General features: G+C 46.5%; 1 protein-coding gene across 13 annotated transcripts in view; it reads right to left on the bottom strand.

Annotated features, from left to right (window-relative positions):
- The window catches only part of LOC124008625 (RNA-binding protein Musashi homolog 2-like), a 343271-nt gene that overhangs the window by 225188 nt on the left and 97240 nt on the right, over positions 1-20843 (bottom strand). For all 13 annotated transcript variants that reach the window (XM_046320058.1, XM_046320069.1, XM_046320047.1 and 10 more), the window contains exon 6: positions 6313-6405. In XM_046320058.1, coding sequence (XP_046176014.1) covers positions 6313-6405 — 93 coding nt within the window. The remainder of the gene's footprint in view (positions 1-6312; positions 6406-20843) is intronic.

The raw sequence follows: 20843 nt of genomic DNA, 5'->3' as shown, positions 1-20843 counted from the left end.
ATTAGCGCCCCTGGGCTTATGCTTACAGGTTAATGCACTGCATTCATGGCTGTGAAATTCCATATATCTGAGGAAATAGGCTTTTTTTCAGGGCTAATCGCTTCCTGGGCCTGTTTCTATCGGTGTGTTTTCCCACCTGGGCTACAGCTCCACACAGAGCACAGCAGAGAGCAGGTTGTGGTTTGCCTGGTTGTTTAGGAGCTCTGATAGTCACAGGGAGGAGGATGCTGAGTGGCAGATGAGTTCTGACAGCTCCTTTGACGAATTGCTCAACCCACCAGCCGTTTGAACGGCTGCTGTAGCCTCCCTCCCGCCTCACACGTCCATTTCCTCCTTCCTGACACAATACCACAGGGAAGATTGCTGCTGCTGCTGCTTTCTGCCTTGACCAGATTTACCCCAGTGAGCAGGTGCTGGGAATCCCATCCAATCACAGTCAATCTTCTTTAAACAGATCGTTCTTTAAGCAGCACTACTGGGGCCTCTACGTTCCATCAGCCATTGACATAATGAGTCACTGTAACGCAATCAAGGCAATCCTGGCTTATCCAGGGGGAGCCATTTCAGGGAGGGACGCCGGTAGACAGTCTGCACAGACGCACCTCCACCGCGTGTCAATCCCCCATGATGCGCTGTCCTAAAAGCAGGACACACCACAGAGCTCCATCAGAAACTAGATAGGTAGGTAGCTAGGGTCTACAGATAGTGAGGTATTTTAGGCTCGTGAACAATACTTTCAAAACCACAGGCTGAAATGATACAGAACCTTTATCAGGCATCTCTAACACCTCTGTTGTATCACTGATCTCATCATCACAGGAAACTATACTTTTCTCTCTTTCTGTTTGTCCCTGCAGCAGTAGCAGGTTTAGGGCCAGTTCATTTCCATTGCTCTACTCTTGTCTCAGGTCATAACTTCAAGTGACTGCAGGGAGAGTGAAGAGCCGGAGTCAAGCCTTGCATGCTGCAGATGAGAGGTCCTATGGACCTGATGCTGGCTTATCAAGCCAGCTCTGACCAGCAATAACACTGGAGCTGTGTGCTTCTGCTCTACTACTATAGAGACCACAGCCTGGATGGAGAAATCCAACACAGTGCTAAATGGAGAGTTTAGGCCACATACTGTCGGCAAATGTTCAACTAGACTCTTAGAGGTGAGAGGAGATGCAGAGGGATATGGAAAAGTCATGCAAATGTCCACCTGCTTGTGTGTGACTGGAGAGAAATGAGCTACTGTGATATCTCTGAAGCGATGCAGGTACGATGTGTCACAGAGGATGTCTCCTGCATATCAAAGGCTTGAAAAGAAAACTGGTTCAGAACTTAATAAAGGCAAATACAGGATTTGAAGTGTTTTTAATGTTGTAATACTTCAATATCCCAACCATCAAAAGGCTAAGCTTGGAGGATTTCATATTTCACTTCAATGCAAAAATGTCTGCATGAGCAAAAAAAAGAAAAAAAGAAGGAATCTCCAGTAGTCTGTTGATGTTTTAATCTGATGCATTTTAGCAAACAAACAATAACTCATCAAATCCCAAACAAAGATTTCCTCCACTGCGTCCCACATTTACTGGTTGGGAAGCGGGGATCTAAATGGTGTTGTTTGCGTTCACTGGGGCAGGAAGCTTGGCAATGCACTAATGGACATCAGCACTGTTTTTATTTGGTACGCCTGAAAAACTCAAATGATGTTATTAAATGTAAGCGCTTGGGCAAGTATGCTAAATGAACTAACATGGAGTCCTGGATGCAGCCGTTACGGACAGTCACACATTGTGGTTTTCTGCCATTTACAAAATCTCAATGCACAACGAAATGTCAGCCATGATATTAGATTACCGGAGCACCAGAACAAATTTCCTGTCACTAACTAAGGCATCCTTTTTTCATTATTTTATATTTCATTTTTTTCTCTCATCTGCTTCCTGTCAGGGGAAGTCAGTGTGTGAGAAGGAGACCTAGTGCTGAACTGAGGGACAGTGAGATGACACAAACCACAGGCTTTCATACTTTTGTGTCTTCCTGTTCACCTACAGCATTGTACCCTCTCTCCCCTCAGTGTGTGAGTGTAGTCCCTGTCCTACGGCAGCAGTACGACAGGATGTGTAGACAGATATTTAGCTAATCTTAGAGAAATGGAAAATGTTTCTGACAGAGATGTCAGGTTCAAATGACCCCAGGACCCTCCCTCAGTCTGACCCTATGACCCCACCCTAACCCTCCTGCAGACCAATCAGCTCAGTGGCCGTGAACATGTTAAGGGGGATCCTCCTCCTGGTACTACAGTAGCTGGCTCCCACCCAGTAGGACATGGGAACCGGGGCAGAGGAGGACATTAAGGCCTGATTGTGGCAGCCCACCACTGGCTTGGAAACAACTGCAGGCTGGGGCTGATAAAACCAAGCACTGGACCCCCAGTCAAACCACAGCACAGAACACAGTGAAGGCCAGGGGGAACAAAGCGGCAAGCAGTTGTTTCAGCTTAGCCAAATAAGGACGGCTTGGAGTGAGACGCACTCCAAGCCGATTACAGTAAACCAATGACTAAGCATAAGCCATCTCAGATAAATAGGCCCTTCGCTGTGGTTAGGCCCTTCACTGTGGTTAGGCCCTTCACTGTGGTTAGGCCTTTCATGACTAAGCATAAGGTTTGGCTCTTCAGATAAATTAGGCCCTTCACTGTGGTTTGTTTCAGGGTTAGGCCCTTCACTGTGGTTAGTTAGGCCCTTCACTGTGGTTAGGCCTTCACTGTGGTTAGGCACTGTGGTTAGGCCCTTCACTGTGGTTAGGCTTCACTGTGGTTAGGCCCTTCACTGTGGTTTGGCTCTTCACTGTGGTTAGGCCCTTCACTGTGGTTAGGCCCTTCACTGTGGTTAGGCTCTTCACTGTGGTTAGGCTCTTCACTGTGGTTAGGCTCTTCACTGTGGTTAGGCTCTTCACTGTGGTTAGGCCCTTCACTGTGGTTAGGCCCTTCACTGTGGTTAGGCTCTTCACTGTGGTTAGGCCCTTCACTGTGGTTAGGCCCTTCACTGTGGTTAGGCTCTTCACTGTGGTTAGGCCCTTCACTGTGGTTAGGCCCTTCACTGTGGTTAGGCCCTTCACTGTGGTTAGGCTCTTCACTGTGGTTAGGCCCTTCACTGTGGTTAGGCTCTTCACTGTGGTTAGGCTCTTCACTGTGGTTAGGCCCTTCACTGTGGTTAGGCCCTTCACTGTGGTTAGGCCCTTCACTGTGGTTAGGCCCTTCACTGGTTAGGCCCTTCACTGTTAGGCTCTTCACTGTGGTTAGGCCCTTCACTGTGGTTAGGCCCTTCACTGTGGTTTCACTGGGTTAGGCCCTTCACTGTGGTTAGGCTTCACTGTGGTTAGGCCCTTCACTGTGGTTAGGCCCTTCACTGTGGTTAGGCCCTTCACTGGGTTCACTGTGGTTAGGCCCTTCACTGGGTTAGGCTTCAACTTCACTGTGGTTAGGCCTTCACTGTGGTTAGGCCCTTCACTGTGGTTAGGCTCTTCACTGTGGTTAGGTTTCACTGTGGTTAGGCTCTTCACTGTGGTTAGGCTCTTCACTGTGGTTAGGCTCTTCACTGTGGTTAGGCCCTTCACTGTGGTTAGGCCCTTCACTGTGGTTAGGCCCTTCACTGTGGTTAGGCCCTTCACTGTGGTTAGGCCCTTCACTGTGGTTAGGCCCTTCACTGTGGTTAGGCCCTTCACTGTGGTTTTCCTCTTCACTGTGGTTAGGCCTTCACTGTGGTTAGGCCCTTCACTGTGGTTAGGCTCTTCACTGTGGTTAGGCTCTTCACTGTGGTTAGGCTCTTCACTGTGGTTAGGCTCTTCACTGTGGTTAGGTCCTCTTTTCTGGCCTGGTGTCTAGTTCTATTGTTATGTCAGGCTGTAATTAATTATGAGGGTGACCACTGGCCCCCTTATTTAATCAAAGGTCTGCTACCAGTTGTTTGCTTCTTGATGGTAAGTGTTTTTAACAACTGCATGCAATGTAAGAATGATTACAAATCTGCTGATGCAGAGCTCTCACATAATGGTATTATACCAGGAGATGTGTTTATTTTGAACACAATCACCCCTAGACTTTTCTACGGGATACAGACATACCTGTTACTGGGCCCTTATGTGAACCTAATGCATCAGTCCTACATGAAGCCAGTACAGTAAGTTTTGCCCTCAACACACATACAGTAGAAATGGGCTGCCTCAGAGGAACTGAGAGGAGAGATCTTGTCACTGTCAGTCACACGGGGGTATTGGGATGCATGAGAATCAGTCCTTATACACTGATACTGTACTTCAGGCCCATTCATCTGGCTGTCAGCGGCACATTACTCGGACGTATTCAGTGTACTCTGGGTAACACAGTAACACTATGTAGAGCAGGCAGACCTCTCCGAAGTTGTACTGGGGGTTTGGATATGTGCACTTTTACTAATGATGACAGGTGGGACAGTGGGAGAGAGTGATGTATATGAGAGCTGTCAGTTCCCTTCCTCTTCCTGTATCCTACCCTGTCCGAGGCTGAGGGAAGACAGGAGAGGAGGAGAGGAGAGGAGAGGAGAGGAGAGGAGAGGAGAGGAGGAGAGGAGAGGAGAGGAGAGGAGAGGAGAGGAGAGGAGAGGAGAGGAGAGGAGAGGAGAGGAGAGGAGAGGAGAGGAGAGGAGAGGATAAAGGAGAAAGAACAGAGAGATATCTTGCAGTAACCCCGGTGTGATCACACCACCTGTTTCGAACACCTTATCCCCACAACAACCGCCACCTTTGCTGCCTGCCTGCCCACATCCTGCTAATTGGCCTATGTCGCCTAGACCTGAACACACACACACATACACAGATACACAAACGCACGCACCTTGCCCAGTCCACACAAACACAGAGCCGAACCCAAAGACAATTCCCAGGTCGCTAGCCTAGTGTGTTCACCTGAGTCCTGCGCTGCATTGGTACAGAGGAGAATATCTCTCTCTAAGTCTCTCTTTCCCCTTTTCTCTCTCCTCACTAAAGCATTCTAGACATGTACATCCCAGACATCTGAATGATGAGCCCTGCTGCCACTGCTGTGGCCACATCCCCCCTCCTTCCCTCCTTCTCCATCCTTATGTGGAGGAGAAACTAAATGAATTGGTTTTCTTTCTCCGGACGACTCCTAAGAGCGCAGCATGTGTGGTGATAATGGCGGGTTGCATTGGACAGCCAGGTTATTTAATAAATGGTTGGATGCGTGTCACAGAGGGGATGCAGCGGAACAGACACAGACACCATCAGCCAGCCAGGCAGGCAGAAGAGACAAGCCACTTCCTGCCCACCTCCCCTTCTAATAACACCTAGGCTAACAACTGTGATTTCCTCCCTGTCTGTGACACACACACACACACACACATGCACACGCACGCACACACATGCACACACAATCAGACTGATTTGTTTGTCTCCTCACAAGTGTTTGAGGATTCCTTAATGAGGTAAAAAAAAAAAAACTTTGTATAATCAAGTCAATCATGTCATTCAATCAAGTCGACATTTGTGTTGAGCCCTTTTCAGTCTCGATGATTACAACCATGCCCGCTCTGAATATTTTCTTGCTGTTCCACGCTGCTGGGCTCAGCTATGGCTTCACTGCTACTTCCTCCCCTTGTGAGTCATCTTCTTTTGGAATAACATTCCAGCTAGTGCCCTGGCCTATGCTCTGCTCCCATACCCAGAAGCTAAATTACCACTGACCATAATTACCATGGAACTACATATCACTGGGGAGTTATGCGGCCGTGTTAAAGGATTTACATACCCATGATTGACTTAACTGGCCATTCAGAAATACAGAGATTATATCACACAGAGAGATGTGATGTGCAGTACATACTCAAAGGACAATTATTGAGGTCAAGTGCTGAGCTGATATTGTAGAGGAAGCATCCTCAGTTTCACACAAGGTGACCTTGAGCTGAAATCTAGTATCAAATCAAATTGTATTGGTCATATACACAAATGTAACATATGTTATTGCGGGTGTAGCGAAATGCTAGCTCCAACAGTGCAGTATTATCTAACAATACATATGAATATGTACCTGAGTACAGTCGGTGTGTGAAGGCACTATGGATGTAATTCTGCAAATCTCTTGCAGTATGTTTGGCTGCGTATTTGCATCCCCTTCACTCAGAATGGACTGGGAGGTTAGTCACAGACCACAGCCTGGAAACAGCAGCCGAGGACAGTGACAGGGTATGAACACCCTCCAACCCACACGGACATGGTTTGCCTACTGCCAGACCATACAAGGGAGGAACCCACAACGATTCTCCTTACCTTCCCAAACTGTTCAAAATACTGCTTCACATCTTCCACCACCGTGTTGGCTGACAATCCGCCCACAAATATTTTCTTTGTTCTTGTGACCATCTGGAGAGAGAAAGGGAGAGAGAAAAGAGATGGGTGATCAGGCTTAAAACGCATCATAACACCTTTCAATGTGAGTCCAAACATGAGATCAGCTCTAGACTGGCCCCTCCATAAGGGACGGAAGAGCAAGGGAGATAAAGCGAGAGAGAAGAGAAAGGAGGGGCCTCTCTATTGTCATGGTGAGACTTCCTTTTGTGGAAAGCATCGTGTACACTCTTAGAACAAAGGGTTCCACAAGGGGTCTTCGGCTGTCCTCATAGAAGAACCCTTTTGGGTTCCATGTAGAATTATCTGTGGAAAGGGTTTGACATGGAACCCAAAAGGGTTTTTACCTGGAACCAAAAAGGGGTCTGTAGTAGAGAGGACACACAAAGAACCCTTATGGGTTCTAGAAAGCAGTTTTTTTTTTGTCCAAAAGTGTATGAGAGGGACCCTTTTCCCTTGCCTGCTATGAGAGAAAATATAATACTTATTTGGCATGGTCTTTCAGATTTAATGTTGATGCAAACTCTAAAAGCAGCCCCGAAAGGCACTCTCTAACCTCAAAAACAGGCAACAACTCACAACAGTGCTGCAGCCTGTGGTGAGAATCTGTCAAAGATGAATGTTTTATTACACATCTAACAATGTCATTTCAGATTGCACTTTACTTTAACAAACACTGCTATCTCTAATCAAAACATATTTCATTTCAACAGGGCAAAACAGAGTGTGGCACAATTAAAGCCTCCATTTCATCGTTTTAAACGCCACTGACATGTTTGTTTTTGCTCCACAAAACATTAAGGTACTTTACATTTGATCCAAAACACTCAACACTTAAGACAGTCACAAAGAAATACATCATTTATTATTTTTCAAAACACAATTAGCTTGTGCTGGAGGAAGGAATCAGAGTGCATTAAAGCCTCAATTAATTCCAAAGTAGCAGAAATATTAAGGATTATTACCCAAGCCATCAGAAAGGGCAACATGGCACAGCTAAGTGCATCTGCAGCAGAGTGTGCACAGAGCATTTAAAAAACACAAGGAGTTCTGGGGGAAATAGGAAATTGTCACAATAAGATAAACAGTGTTAGAACACTGTTCCTTCTGAGATAACGAACGACTCCAACCTCATTACTCACAAGCTGTTACTGAAATGTCCAGAGAAATGATGGCACTCCTTAACATGGTAGTTCCACACATTCATGTATGCACGAGTGCACACACACACGCATACATGTACATACACACACGCACACACCCCAGCACTCTCTTTTCTTCTCCTGGGTCGCAGTTCTCAGGACAGGCCTGCTGGTTTTGACTAGCAGAAGTGACTTTTTTAACTGGTTAGGAGAACTTACACAACAGGTTAAGATAATTAACGTGGCAGGTTAGGATAATTAGGTAAAGGTTAGGAATAAGGTTAGGGGCTCCCGAGTGGGACAGCGATCTAAGGCACTGCATCTCAGTGCTAGAGGTGTCACTACATACCCTGGTTCGATTCCAGGTTGTGTCACAACCGGCCGTGAATGGGAGTACCATAAGGCGGCGCACAATATGCCCAGGGTCGTCCGGGTTAGGGTTTGGCCGGGGTAGGGTTTGGCCGGGGTAGGGTTTGGCCGGGGTAGGCCATCATTGTAAATAAGAATTTGTTCTTAATTAACTGACTTGCCGAGTGAAATAAAGGTTAAATAAAAAAATAAATGCTAAAATGTCAAAATTGTCCCTTACGCAACTGTAACATATCCAACTCCAACCAGGCCTGGTCTGAAAACACCCTGCATTTGCACTAATGTGATTCTGCTTCCGGGCCATTAGCATGGAACTCATCCCATTTGTGTGACACCCGGTCACCATGCAAATTCTGGCGGCGGGCTGTTGTGCCGTAGCCCAGGCTGGGGTAATGCAGCTGTATCCTCCCCCCTATCTCGTTCCCCCTCCTCCCCAGGCCCTGAGCCTCCAGGGTTATCAGCCCCGCCGTTGTCGCCAGCAACCACAGCCACGGCAGCTGGTGATAAAAGGCTGTGTGGGTATTTATCAACATCACTCACTTTTATCACTGGCAATCTTGGTAATAGAAACACAAGCCAGTGTTCATCTCTGCTAGCCCTCCTACATCTTTTACAGCTGTTTCACCTGCTTCCCTTGATAGATAATCTGACTGTCTTGCCCGGCCATTGTAAGTCATTTTCAGCGAGGGTGCTCCCCTAGCCTGTCTGTAGCCAGTTAAGTTTTTAGCGCTGTCTTTATACTTTCTGACAGGGCTGCCCAAAGGCTGATGGGATTTCTAGAGCCCTGGAACAACGCAATTACTTTCCCTATTTCTCTCTCCATGGTGACAACAGACAACAGGCCTCTCTCGCTTCTTTCTCCTCTCTAGGGAAATGGCTGCAGAGTGTTTGGTGTTTCCACTGAGTGACTAAGGAGGAGGGGGGCTGTGTGTGTGTGTGTGTGTGTGTGTGTGTGTGTGTGTGTGTGTGTGTGTGTGTGTGTGTGTGTGTGTGTGTGTGTGTGTGTGTGTGTGTGTGTGTGTGTGTGTGTGTGTGTGTGTGTGTGTGTGTGTGTGTGTGTGTGTGTGTGTGTGTGTGTGTGTGTGTGTGTGTGTGTGTTAGAATTCCAGTCAGAACAAACAGGCCAGTTGTAAAAATCCAACAACTCTGACGGCTTGTAGAGCAGAATAAATCTGCATAGAGTAAAACAAAGTGTTGTGAGACTGTTTTCTGGGAGACTAGCAGGACCTAGGGATGAGTTCCCTGTCCATAGGGATCACTGTCAATATGTCCAGCACACCCTGCAGTCAGTCCACAGACATAGAGGACAGAGGGGAGCTGCAACCTTAACTTCCCCCTCAACTCAACATGCATCAGGCCATGCTGGGGACACCGACTGCAGCCTCCAAGGACACACTTACCCCTGCAATCATCCACACTGTCTCTGAATGCATTACCAGCTATGATATATTGTGTGATTAGCTCATTTCAAAAGGACTATTCCTAATCTAAAAAGCAGCAGAGAACTCAGATGAGATATGAACTGATTGGTGGGAGGGCAACTCTCCAGTGTGTGTGTGTGTGTGTGTGTGTGTGTGTGTGTGTGTGTGTGTGTGTGTGTGTGTGTGTGTGTGTGTGTGTGTGTGTGTGTGTGTGTGTGTGTGTGTGTGTGTGTGTGTGTGTGTGTGTGTGTGTGTGTGTGTGTGTGTGTGTGTGCGCGCATACACACTTCCTTGCCTTCTCCCATCCAGTCAGAGCAGGGATTGAGAGGTGGAGGTGATGGAGGGAATTGCAGCTCCTTTTAATAATGTGTTTTAACAGCGAAAGGGGTGGCTGTGTAAGGGGGAAAGGGGCGGCTGTGTAAGGGGAAAGGGGCGGCTGTGTAAGGGGGAAAGGTGCGGCTGTGTAAGGGGGAAAGGGGTGGCTGTGTAAGGGGAAAGGGGTGGCTGTGTAAGGGGAAAGGGGCGGCTGTGTAAGGAAAGGGGGAAAGGGGCGGCTGTGTAAGGGGGAAAGGGGAAAGGCGGCTGTGTAAAAGGTGCGGGGAAAGGTGCGGCTGTGTAAGGGGGAAAGGTGCGGGGTAAAGGAAAGGGCGGCTGTGTAAGGGGAAAGGGGCGGCTGTGTAAGGGGAAAGGTTCGGCTGTGTAAGGGGAAAGGGGGCTGTGTAAGGGGAAAGGGCGGCTGTGTAAGGGGAAAGAAAGGGGGCTGGCTGTGTAAGGGGAAAAGGTGCGGCTGTGTAAGGGGGAAAGGAAAGGGGCGGCTGTGTAAGGGGGAAAGGGGCGGCGGCTGTGTAAGGGGGAAAGGTGCGGCTGTGTAAGGGGGAAAGGGGCGGCTGAAGGGGAAAGGTGCGGCTGTGTAAGGGGGAAAGGTGCGGCTGTGTAAGGGGGAAAGGGGAGGCTGTGTAAGGGGGAAAGGTGCGGCTGTGTAAGGGGGAAAGGGATTCAGCGACTGCAGTTAATATGGCAGCCTTTCATTATCTGTATACATTTGAGGAGTTCTATGTGGCTATGAACAGCGGGAAGGGAGACCGGGTCCAGCAGCAGGACTGCTATAAGACATGACAGTTATGAAGATGTATACAGCACAGACAAGCCAGAGCAATTGTTACCTCCAACATTACCGAGAAAGTGGGCCGGCAGATAGCCTTGCAGATAGAGCTTTGTGCCAGTAACCAAATAGTGGTTTGAATACCCGAGTCAACAAGGTGAGAAATATGTTTCCGTAATTTGCTCCAGGGGTGACGTACTACTATGGCTGACCCTGCAAAACAACATATTTCACTGCACCTATCCGGTATGTGACAATATAAAAACATTATCATTAAGATAAATATAGTGTACGCCAGTGGAAAACCAGAAAGACAGCAAAAAGAGCATATCAAATATTAGATTATTCCTTTTTGCATTTACAAAACAGAACAAAGTTCTCGCTCTGAGTTCGACAGGTTTTCAGCTCATTTTCAGCTCAACTAGTGAATGAAACTGACAAGCTGAGAAGGTTCCTACTATGTTTCCTGCAGAACCTGCAAGTTCAGTTATGATGTTGAGACAAATCCCCTGTAGGAGAGGAGGTGAGCCCATCCTCCCTGTAGGCTAGTCCGCCCCAGCTTCCCACCGACCAGGGAGGCCCTATAGTGTTTTGTTCTCCCAGAGCTCCGTGTTCCCACGAGTCTATATACTGATCTACTACAGTCAACTACACAGGGCAGTGTGATGGGTAAATACATCTCTGACCATGGCCAGGGTTTAACCCTCCGCTCCCCCAATCAACTAGATACACCAAGGCACCACAACAAAGACAAGTCTCATTTGTCACCACAATTTCCTTATCTGAAAAATGGACACTCCAATATTCATCTAAGATACCCTGTATCAAATCCAAATCAAATCAAATTTTATTGGTCACATACACATGGTTGGTAGATGTCATTGCAAGTGTAGCGAAATGCTTGTGCTTCTAGTTCCGACAGTGCAGCAATATCTAACAAGTAATATCTAACAATACCTAATGGAATATGGAATGGAATAAGAATATATAAATAGAAATGGATGAGCAATGACAGAGCGGCATAGACCTAAGATGCAATAAGATCGAAGTAGACTATAAACGGCAGAGGTTTCTCAAGAGAGTCTTGGTCCAGAGCACAGCTGCAGTAGCAGCAAGGCTCAGAGGAGGTCTGACAGTGAGGGGTTAAAGCTGGGGAGGGAGCCCCTCACTCTCCGCTCCATCCTCTCCATCAAACCCTTAGGGCCCAGGCTTAGCATCAACAGCACCACTTGATACTGCCATGCTCCTGATTAACTGAAACAGCGTTTGTTGACAACTGATTTTCTAGCCAGGTAACTTTGACTCTTTTCTAAAATAAGGACACTTGTCTGACAACAAGCAATCCAGGCTAAAGCCCTTGCTTGATAAGAAAGCTACCCCCCCCCAATCCTTAATCACAGACAGTCTTGTGTACCAGCCATGATTATTTCCAAAGCTAGCTGATTACACCGCCAGCAACAACCCACTATAGGAGACCCCCCCCCCCCCCGATGAGTGCTTAGACTCCCCATCCCCACTCCCACCCCAGCCACCTCTCACCCCGGTGTCTAAGATCACATAGCCAGCTCTGATTACAGGGTATGGTCCCCTCATCATAGTCCGGAGCCTCTCAAGGCTACAGCTCACAGCCACTGGGAGGGGGAGAAATCATCCCAGGAAGTTGTGTGTCATTTCTCATGATAAGAGATAGCGGAACACATCAAATAGAAAGGCCTCCCGTAGCAGTTAGTTGTTTCTAGCTCCCATTCATCTAATGGTAACAGGGAGATTACTGGCATGGGGAGAGACGTCGACTGGCCTGGTTGATGAGCGAGCGGGTGAGAGCACAGAGAGCATCTGTCAGAGCAGTGTAGACCTGATCAAAGCCCTCAGCCCTGGGGACACATAAACACTCAAAACTCTGTTACACCATGGCCAGCCCAGATAAATATGACATCTGTTCTCTTTGACGACGAATTCGTGCAGAATATGTACTACTGCCGACTATATCAATAAAAGCTTTGTTTAATGTGTGAGTGCATTATGAAAGGGAGAGGGGGGGGGAGAGAGAGAGAGAGAGAGAGAGAGAGAGAGAGAGAGAGAGAGAGAGAGAGAGAGAGAGAGAGAGAGAGAGAGAGAGAGAGAGAGAGAAAGTGAATGAACGACAGAGAGAGAGAGAAATGGGACAAGAAGCAGTAAGTGTGAATTGTCCTGTGCTAGTGTTCTGTAGCTAGGAGAGAGGTCAGGATAAAGAGGGAGCATTGGGCCAAGCTTCTCCTCTCTCGTCCTGACCTTTTTAGAACTGGTCCAATCTCAGCTCTAGTGTGCATAAATAGATGACTAATTTGATAATTACAATACAATTAGGGCTGAGGAGATGAGAGAGGGATAGATGCTTAGCGCAAATGCGGACTGACAGGCCCAAGAACTCAAGCCCGGGATTACACCAGCCATTTGCACAAGGACAGCAAACAAGTGCTGCCACAGATAGCCTGGGACGAGAGAGAGGCTGTTAAGCGTTGGGCGCAGGCTAATGAAAGGCCTGGATCCAACTAGTAAAGACCTTTTCAAGCCCCGGTGCAATCAGCAATCTGATGCCAAAGCTTCAGGCCAGCCACCTACTGGATCAAACTGCAATGCTGCTGCTCTACCAAGTCATTCAGCATTTTGGCTGTTCCAAAATGTGCTTTTGAATAAGCGGGTGGGGGGCTAATGATGTGAGCCGTTGTTGTTGTTCACACAGGGAAAGTGATGAGAGTCTCAGGGAGGGAGAGCGGTGTGGAGGCTGAGGGTGACACTGTGATTTAGTGCTTGAGAGAGGCCGCTGTGTGTAGATGGCGCTTTCTGAAGATGTAACGTTGTGTAGTAAACATTGTGAGGTATGGCCCAGGTCTCCTTTTAATCTGACGGATTAGCTGTACTTCACACTCTGCCTGTACAGTTATGAAGATGGATAGGAGCAGCTTATAGCTGATGATAGGACCCTGGAGATGCATGGGCTCATACTCAACCAGAACATTCCCACTGCATTCCAATGAGCCCCTGTGTGATTAGTAAAACATTAGCATCCCAATAACAGGCAAGTAAGACGAAGCGGCCAAATCCAGAATGACTCTTAAGAGCTGTTCTGAAATATGAATGTTATGCTAATGAGATTCTTGCTTACGGACATATCTTGAGTACTTGAGCAAGGGGAGTTATAACCATTTAACAAATTACCTAGACAATGAGGCTCGGAGCCGTATACTAAAGAGACTGGGTATCTCTGCACCCTTACTTCCTTTACTGGCTATGCCTGTTAGGTAACACAGCATGTCATGTGTCTTCAGAGTACAGAGAGAACAGTCTGGTTATTATTTGTAATTTTGAATTAATCTTTTAATGATGCACTTAAAACAAATATTCTAAACTGGCTGGCCTGAGAAACTAACCTTGTTGCCAGTCTATTTAGCTAACGTTCCAGTCCTTGTACTCAATGACATGTGCCAAAGACATTGTGACAATTTCACACGTGACATGGAGTACAAGGAGTGTATTGTTAACTGAAACAGACTGGAACCAGGCTACTGAGAAGCATGACAGACTAAGGGACTAGGACAGTAGGTAGGCTAATAGAGATAACACACTCCAGACCCCATGTCAGACCCCACGTCAGACCCCACAACAGACCCCACAACAGACCCCACGTCAGACCGAATGTCAGTCCCACATCAAACCCCATTCAGACCCCATGTCAGACCCCACATCAGACCCCATGTTAGACCCCATGTCAGACCGAATGTCAGTCCCACGACAAACCCCACGTCAGACCCCTTGTCAGACCCCATGTCAGACCCCACATCAGACCCCATGTTAGACCCCATGTCAGACCGAATGTCAGTCCCACGACAAACCCCACGTCAGACCCCTTGTCAGACACCTTGTCAGACACCATGTCAGACCCCCTGTCAGACTCCATGTCAGACCGAATGTCAGACCCCACGTCAGACCGAATGTCAGACCCCATGTCAGACCCCATGTCAGACCCCATGTCAGACCCCATGTCAGACCCCATGTCAGACTTCATGTCAGACCAAATGTCAGATCCCTTTCAGACCCCGATCAGACCCCGTGTCAGACCCTGTGACAAACCCCATGTCAGCGACAGTGTCCTGGATCCCTTTCCCTCCCTGGCCTTGCCGTGTCAAACCCCATGTCGGCGACAGTGTCCTGGACCCCTTTCCCTCCCTGGCCCTGCCGTGTCAAACTCCGGCGTTGAACACATTTTACGTCGGACGTGCAGTTACAACCCACTTACGACCAACTGGTGCAAACGGCCCCTGAGGACTCAAGCACCACAGCAGCATTGTCTTACGCATTGCGTAGGAGTGACGCCACCTGACGTAAGACAAAGCTACAGCAGAGCACTGCAGCCCCTGCAGGCTATAGCAGGTTATAGCCATTACACTGCCTGATTAGCCTGATTGACGATTATGTTTAGACCTAGGCATCATGTTGCGAAGTGTACCGATATTAACAGAAACACCATCAGGACACACAGTAAAGAATGCTTAGTGATGTGCAACAGTACGCGCTGGGTAGCCCCTAGCCAGGCAGGGCAGGTGCCCCAGACAGAGGCCCCTACTGCCCCTTGTCTCCACCCAGATGTGGGCCATGTTCCAGGGCCAGTGATACAATACTACATAGAGTGCCAGTGCCCTTCTCTAACTGCACCAGCATGAAACAACACCCTGCAGAGGGAGAGAGCGAGATAGGCAGGATCAGGGGTTGTCAGCTCTCTGGCTGACCCCTACATTAATTGCTATTTTGTTTTACTGGACCTCCATCCCTCACTGTAAACTGCCTGTCAATCTGCCCCAACCCCCAGCCCCTGTCAGCCCTTGGCCCAGCGCCATCCTGAGGGTGGCCTGGAGAGCGGGCCACCTAGGCCAGATCCGGACTCTCTCTAACAAGCTGCCTTATAGGCTGGAGAACAGAGGTCCCGAGCTACACACCACTTCTACCCTTGTGTGAGGAAGGGAGGGAAGGAGCCTGTAATAAATCAAGCGATATGATTTGTGCTCATTTGTGCTTTGACAATTTCAGAAAAAAAACGAAACAACATTTCAGAGAAATAGGCTCTATTCTGTAAGCAAGAATGTTTTTGATAAAAAACACTCTGACCTGATTTGACTGTAAATCATTTGTGACTTAAAACCATAATGGCTGGGTGAGTTAATAGTCTTCGTCATAAACAGACATTTAAACATGGAACGATTAGTCAGTGCAATAACATAAGCCATCTCTTCTGCTGCCTATGGATCTGCAATATAAACGCCGCTGCAACACCAAAGCAACTCCCACCCAGTAGTGTCACTTTCTGACTACTTCACTTCTCACAACTGCTGTAGGAGAATGTTCTCTCATGTGTCCCCTCATATGACATTGATACGACAGAACATTTACTTCAGAAAAAACCTTCTTGCCTTACCACTGTTGCTAAGGAGTAGGGGGAAAAAAAACAACAACCAGGGGATTAACTTCCAATTACGACAATGGTTCTTGTGACAACCCCCAACCCCCCCACAGCCCAGGATGGAGCTGTGCAGTGTAGCAAGAAGTACTGCAGCTGCTCTGCCTCTGGGGGCCAGGGACAGATGAGCAACAACACTATGGCAACAGCAGGAGCAGAGCAGAGGAACAAGAGAGGAGAGGAGACAGGAAAACAGCTTCCACTTCTCCAACTCTCTCTCTCTCTCCCCTCTCACTCTCTTTCCCATTCCCTCTCTATTTCCATACTCTCGCTCTCTCCCCCCCCTCTCCCTCTCCCTCCCTCCTCCTCCACCCTACCCTGTTCATTCTTCCTCACTAGCATCAATATGTAGCTTGCTAAGGTAATGTCTAAGGGGGGTCCTTTGCAGCGTTTCCACTTCACATACTCCAAACCGGTTGACCCAGGTATATCTCTGAGGTCACACTGATCCTAGGTCTGTGAATATTACTTTAGTCTTATACTTATATAAAAAAGAGACAATGATAAAAACGACAGAGAAAAGCACTGAAGGAACACAGAGAAAAGAGGGGTAATGTTAGTGTCTAGGGGGGAGTGGTTAGGTTGAGCTAAAGTGGTAAATTGAGCCACTCTTGTTTCGAGGAAACCATACATAAAATTAATTATTTGAACAAATATTTAGGAAGAGGTCCTTATTTCATGAAGTTTGTAAAGGAAGAAACCTCATAGAAAAAGTGGTAAGCAAGTTAGGTCCCAAAAATAATTTTCACAAAGTCAAATGAATCTATTGTGTTATAGGTTTCATGATGCTTGTACTGTATCTAAACCAATGTAGATAGTTTTATATATCAGTTGGGGTCTCTATAAGATACATTATGAGGTCCTAAATGTAGCATGAAAGGGCATCCTTGTAGCTATATGGGCTAATATAGCCAAAATGTTTGCCTTGGGGTAAGTTGAGCCAATGGCCACCATAACCCATATACAAATGATGATAATGTTTTTTTTCAATGTGTCATGCATATCCAGGGTTTTTCTGCCATTGAAATTGTTGGGCGGAGCAGCTACTGTAAGCATTTATTTCGGGTAGAATAGTAGGAAATGTGATTTAAAATTGTAACATTTTCTCTCAGCTGCATGGTAAAATGTGTAGAATTTCAGTAAATTTGCTTTTAAACTGCAAAAATGTCTCTCAGCTCCATGGAAAAACTTGTAGAATTGCAGGAAATTGGACTTAAAATTCTAACATGTAGGGCTTCCCGAGTGGCACTGCGGTCTAAGGAACTGCATCGCAGTGCTATAGGCATCACTACAGACCCAGGTTCGATTCCGTGCTGTATCACAACCAGCTGTGATCGGGAGTCCCATAGGGGGGCGCATAATTGGCCAAGTGTCATATGGTATAGGGGGGCTTTACTTGGCTCATCGCGCTCTAGCGACTCCTTGTGGCAGGCCAGGCGGCTACAGGCTGATCCCTGGTCGCCAGTTGAACGGTGTTTCCTCCAACACATTGGTGCGGCTGGCTTCCGGGTTAAGCGGGCCGGTGTTAAGAAGCGCGGTTTGGTGGGTCATGTTTCAGAGGATGCATGACTCGACCTTCGCCTCCCGAGCCCGTTCGGGAGTTGCAGCAATAAGACAAGATCGAAATTGGGGAGAAAAAGGGTGTAACATGTCACACCCCTGTCACGCCTACCACCTAAGCCCCTATTTGATCAAGAGTGAATATGAACTCAATGTGCATTTTTATTGTTACAGAGCAGACATCATCATGTCCCATGTATACAAATGAAAAACAAGCAGGGGTCTAGCCCCCTTGAGGTTCTTGAGAGAGCAGTCAAGGAAGTGAGACAAGTGAACAGTTGCGGCCCGCCCATTAGGGCGTTAGGGGTGGCACCCCACTTGTGATTGGTCAAGGTACAAAAAATAATTTATTTTATGGATTAGGTTTTATATACTCACAAAAATGCAGTAAATGGGTACATTTTCCTGTTAAAAAATATATTGTTCAAAACAAGTTACTTATTACTCTGCCCCTCAGTGAATCTGCTAGCAGCAACAGATGAAGGTGAACTGCCCAATGAAATTTCAGGATTTCATAGCATAAACAGCATAAAGTAAATGGACAGTCCCGGGCCATTCAAATGTGCGCTCAGTCAGAACTTCTAGGTCTGCTCTCCCTCTCAATGAGTCTCTCGCGCCAAACGGCCTACTTCCACAAGTGAGACTAGATCTGCTCTATCATGTACAAATGGCGCTATAGCAAAAAGCTCATTGTAATTAACTTGTAAATAAATAATCATAACAGTCATGGGAGCCTGGGACCTGATAAACCAGACATCAATATCCAACAAGAGTCGAAGGACAGAGGGATACACTAGCTAGAACCTTCTCAGCGCAGATCTGGTAGGACAAAAAGCATGGCCAATTGTGTTCCCCCCCCCATGTTGTTCAGCAGGTTCTACTGTAGGTGACAGGGGAACAGCACAAAACCTGGTGTATCACAAAATCAAAATGATCATATTAATTAGCCAGCTACAGTCATTTTGAGAAACACTGAGAAATAGTTTTGTAGATGTCTGGGTAAAAAGAACCAGTTATCTACCTTTGATAAGCAGCTAGCTACCTATAGCTACTTTAGCTGGTAGCTTGCTACTGTAGCTTGTTAGCGCCCATGCCAATTTCAAGTCTATCTAAACTAATATCTGACTAACTCGGAAATATGAAGTTATTTCAGAATCAACATTAACTGGCTAGCACATCATGCTTTGTGACTTATGTTAGATATCCTTAGCTAGATCATGTATTTTCACTTATTGCATCTGCATGCATGCTTTGTTCGTTTGTTTGTCAGCTGGCTGCTCATTCCTAAATAGTATCATCGAATCTGTTCAAAACAGTGGCAGCATGTGCAGCAGTGTTCATTCAGTGAAATATGTGTGTTTATGGTGTTGTTCAAATGCACAGATAGCTTTATATATCTTCTCAAAGAATCTACCGGTAGTTTGAAAACTTGGCATCATAATTCTGTCATGTTGCTTTGTTGACAACTCCAACCACCCCCACCCCACCCTCCCTGAAGTCCATTCGAACAGCAGCAAGGAATGAACAAATTTACTGAATGACACTGAAGAGGTACATTGTACCTGAGTGAAAGAGAGGCTATGATAGAGTAGCCGAGACACACAAGGTCTTATCTGATGACATGGAGTCTGAGCTTGCTAAATCTTGCGGACAAGTTTCATGGGCTTAGTAGCCTCAAATGCAGAGAAATTGCCTACGAATTGGCATTTTGTAACAATATTCCTGTCCCAGACAACGGGGTTAACAAATGGAAGGGTAAGTGATATTTAACAGAGAGATCTATATCTGAATCTAGGGTGGCAAGTAGCCTAGTGGTTATGAGCGTTGGACCAGTAACCAAAATGTCACTGGTTTAAATCCCCGAGCCGACTCGGTGAAAAATCTGTCGGTGTGAACGTGAGCAACGCACTTAACCCTAATTGCTCCTGTAAGTCGCTCTGGATAAGAGCGTTGACTAAACATTTAAAATGTAAATATATAATATACCACACCCCCATTCCATGAGTTTGACTTACCCCAAGGCAGCTCAACTATTTTTGAACAAGCTATGTTTTCAAAACTGTTATGTTTACATGAATTCTGATTATTTCCAGGGATACACAACATCCTGAAATATATGTAGATATCTTTGCTAGAAAGAATACTATATTTCCTTTGACGTAGTGATGCTAAATGTAAAAAATGTCTCAACTTATCCCACTCTCACCTACAATTTAAAGGCCATCATAAAGAACTGTTGACTTTTATGTAACTAACCATTTGGAAGAACAAGATAAATCTTTTTTTACAGTAGGAATCGCTTCCCCTCCATTACGGGAACAGTCTGGCTGTTTTTACAGCAGTAATATTTTACATTAACAATCCCCTGTCCTCCAGAGTCTTATCTGGTTATTGTCCACACTTCTATCACTGCAGCTCTAACACTGTGCGGTGTTAAAGTAACCCCAGACGAGGTTTGCAGCCCACTTAATTGATATGATTAACGTTCATCACTTAGAGTATGTGTGTGTGTGCGCGCGGCTTAAAAAGGACCCAAAAAAGGTCTCATCCTTTCAGAGAGAGGAGGATTGGGAGAGCATATAAAACCCTCCAGTTTTTGGTTATGCTTCACAGGGCCTTCCAGAACAGAGTGGAATAATTCTCAGCTCTTAACATGCTCAGTAGAGCTCAGCCACCGCAGCTAGAGCACGCCACAGATAATTGAATGGCCTCATTCTCAATGCTCAGTCATGGCTCAGAGGCAATCCTGACCACAGAGCTAGCTCATAACTAGGACACACAGTCACTTGTCCAGCGACACAGTCGTTAAGCAGCAGCAGGTATACTGCTTGAAGACTGATGCTGATTATTTGTTGTGGACACAACTGGTTTCACTGCCTGAATGCTACTCAAGGAAAGCAGACAACGGAGGTATTTTCCTTTAAAACGAGGCTAAATTTGATGGGTGGTGTTTTATCAATGCACATTTTACCATGGGAATGTGTATGTTGTGTATTTGTGACTCGTTTCAGGAAACGAGGCATATGTCACGTGTCACTACTTCACAGGAACGCCATTTGAACGTAAGAAATTCCTTCTGGAACATGTGAACTTTCATTTTCCATAATAACTCCATGTGTATGCCATCTGTAAATATGAAGAAAAAAAATCATTAGGAGCCTAGTTGGTTTAGCCACAAAAAATAAAGAAACCTACAAGATAGCCATGATTGGCTGAGATAATGAGTGGGCTGGATATGCCGAGAGATGAGTTCAGATTGATCAGCCATGTAGCATGCTTCTGTCTATAACATGAGCTGGTCAGTACGTATAGGTAATCATTTCTAACATGGCTGTTTGGAAAGATATCACAAAGTAGAACTACATAAG

The sequence above is a fragment of the Oncorhynchus gorbuscha genome, linkage group LG02 (assembly GCF_021184085.1).
Source record: "Oncorhynchus gorbuscha isolate QuinsamMale2020 ecotype Even-year linkage group LG02, OgorEven_v1.0, whole genome shotgun sequence".
Classification (NCBI taxonomy): domain Eukaryota; kingdom Metazoa; phylum Chordata; class Actinopteri; order Salmoniformes; family Salmonidae; genus Oncorhynchus; species Oncorhynchus gorbuscha.
This window is presented reverse-complemented; position numbering and strand designations above follow the sequence as displayed.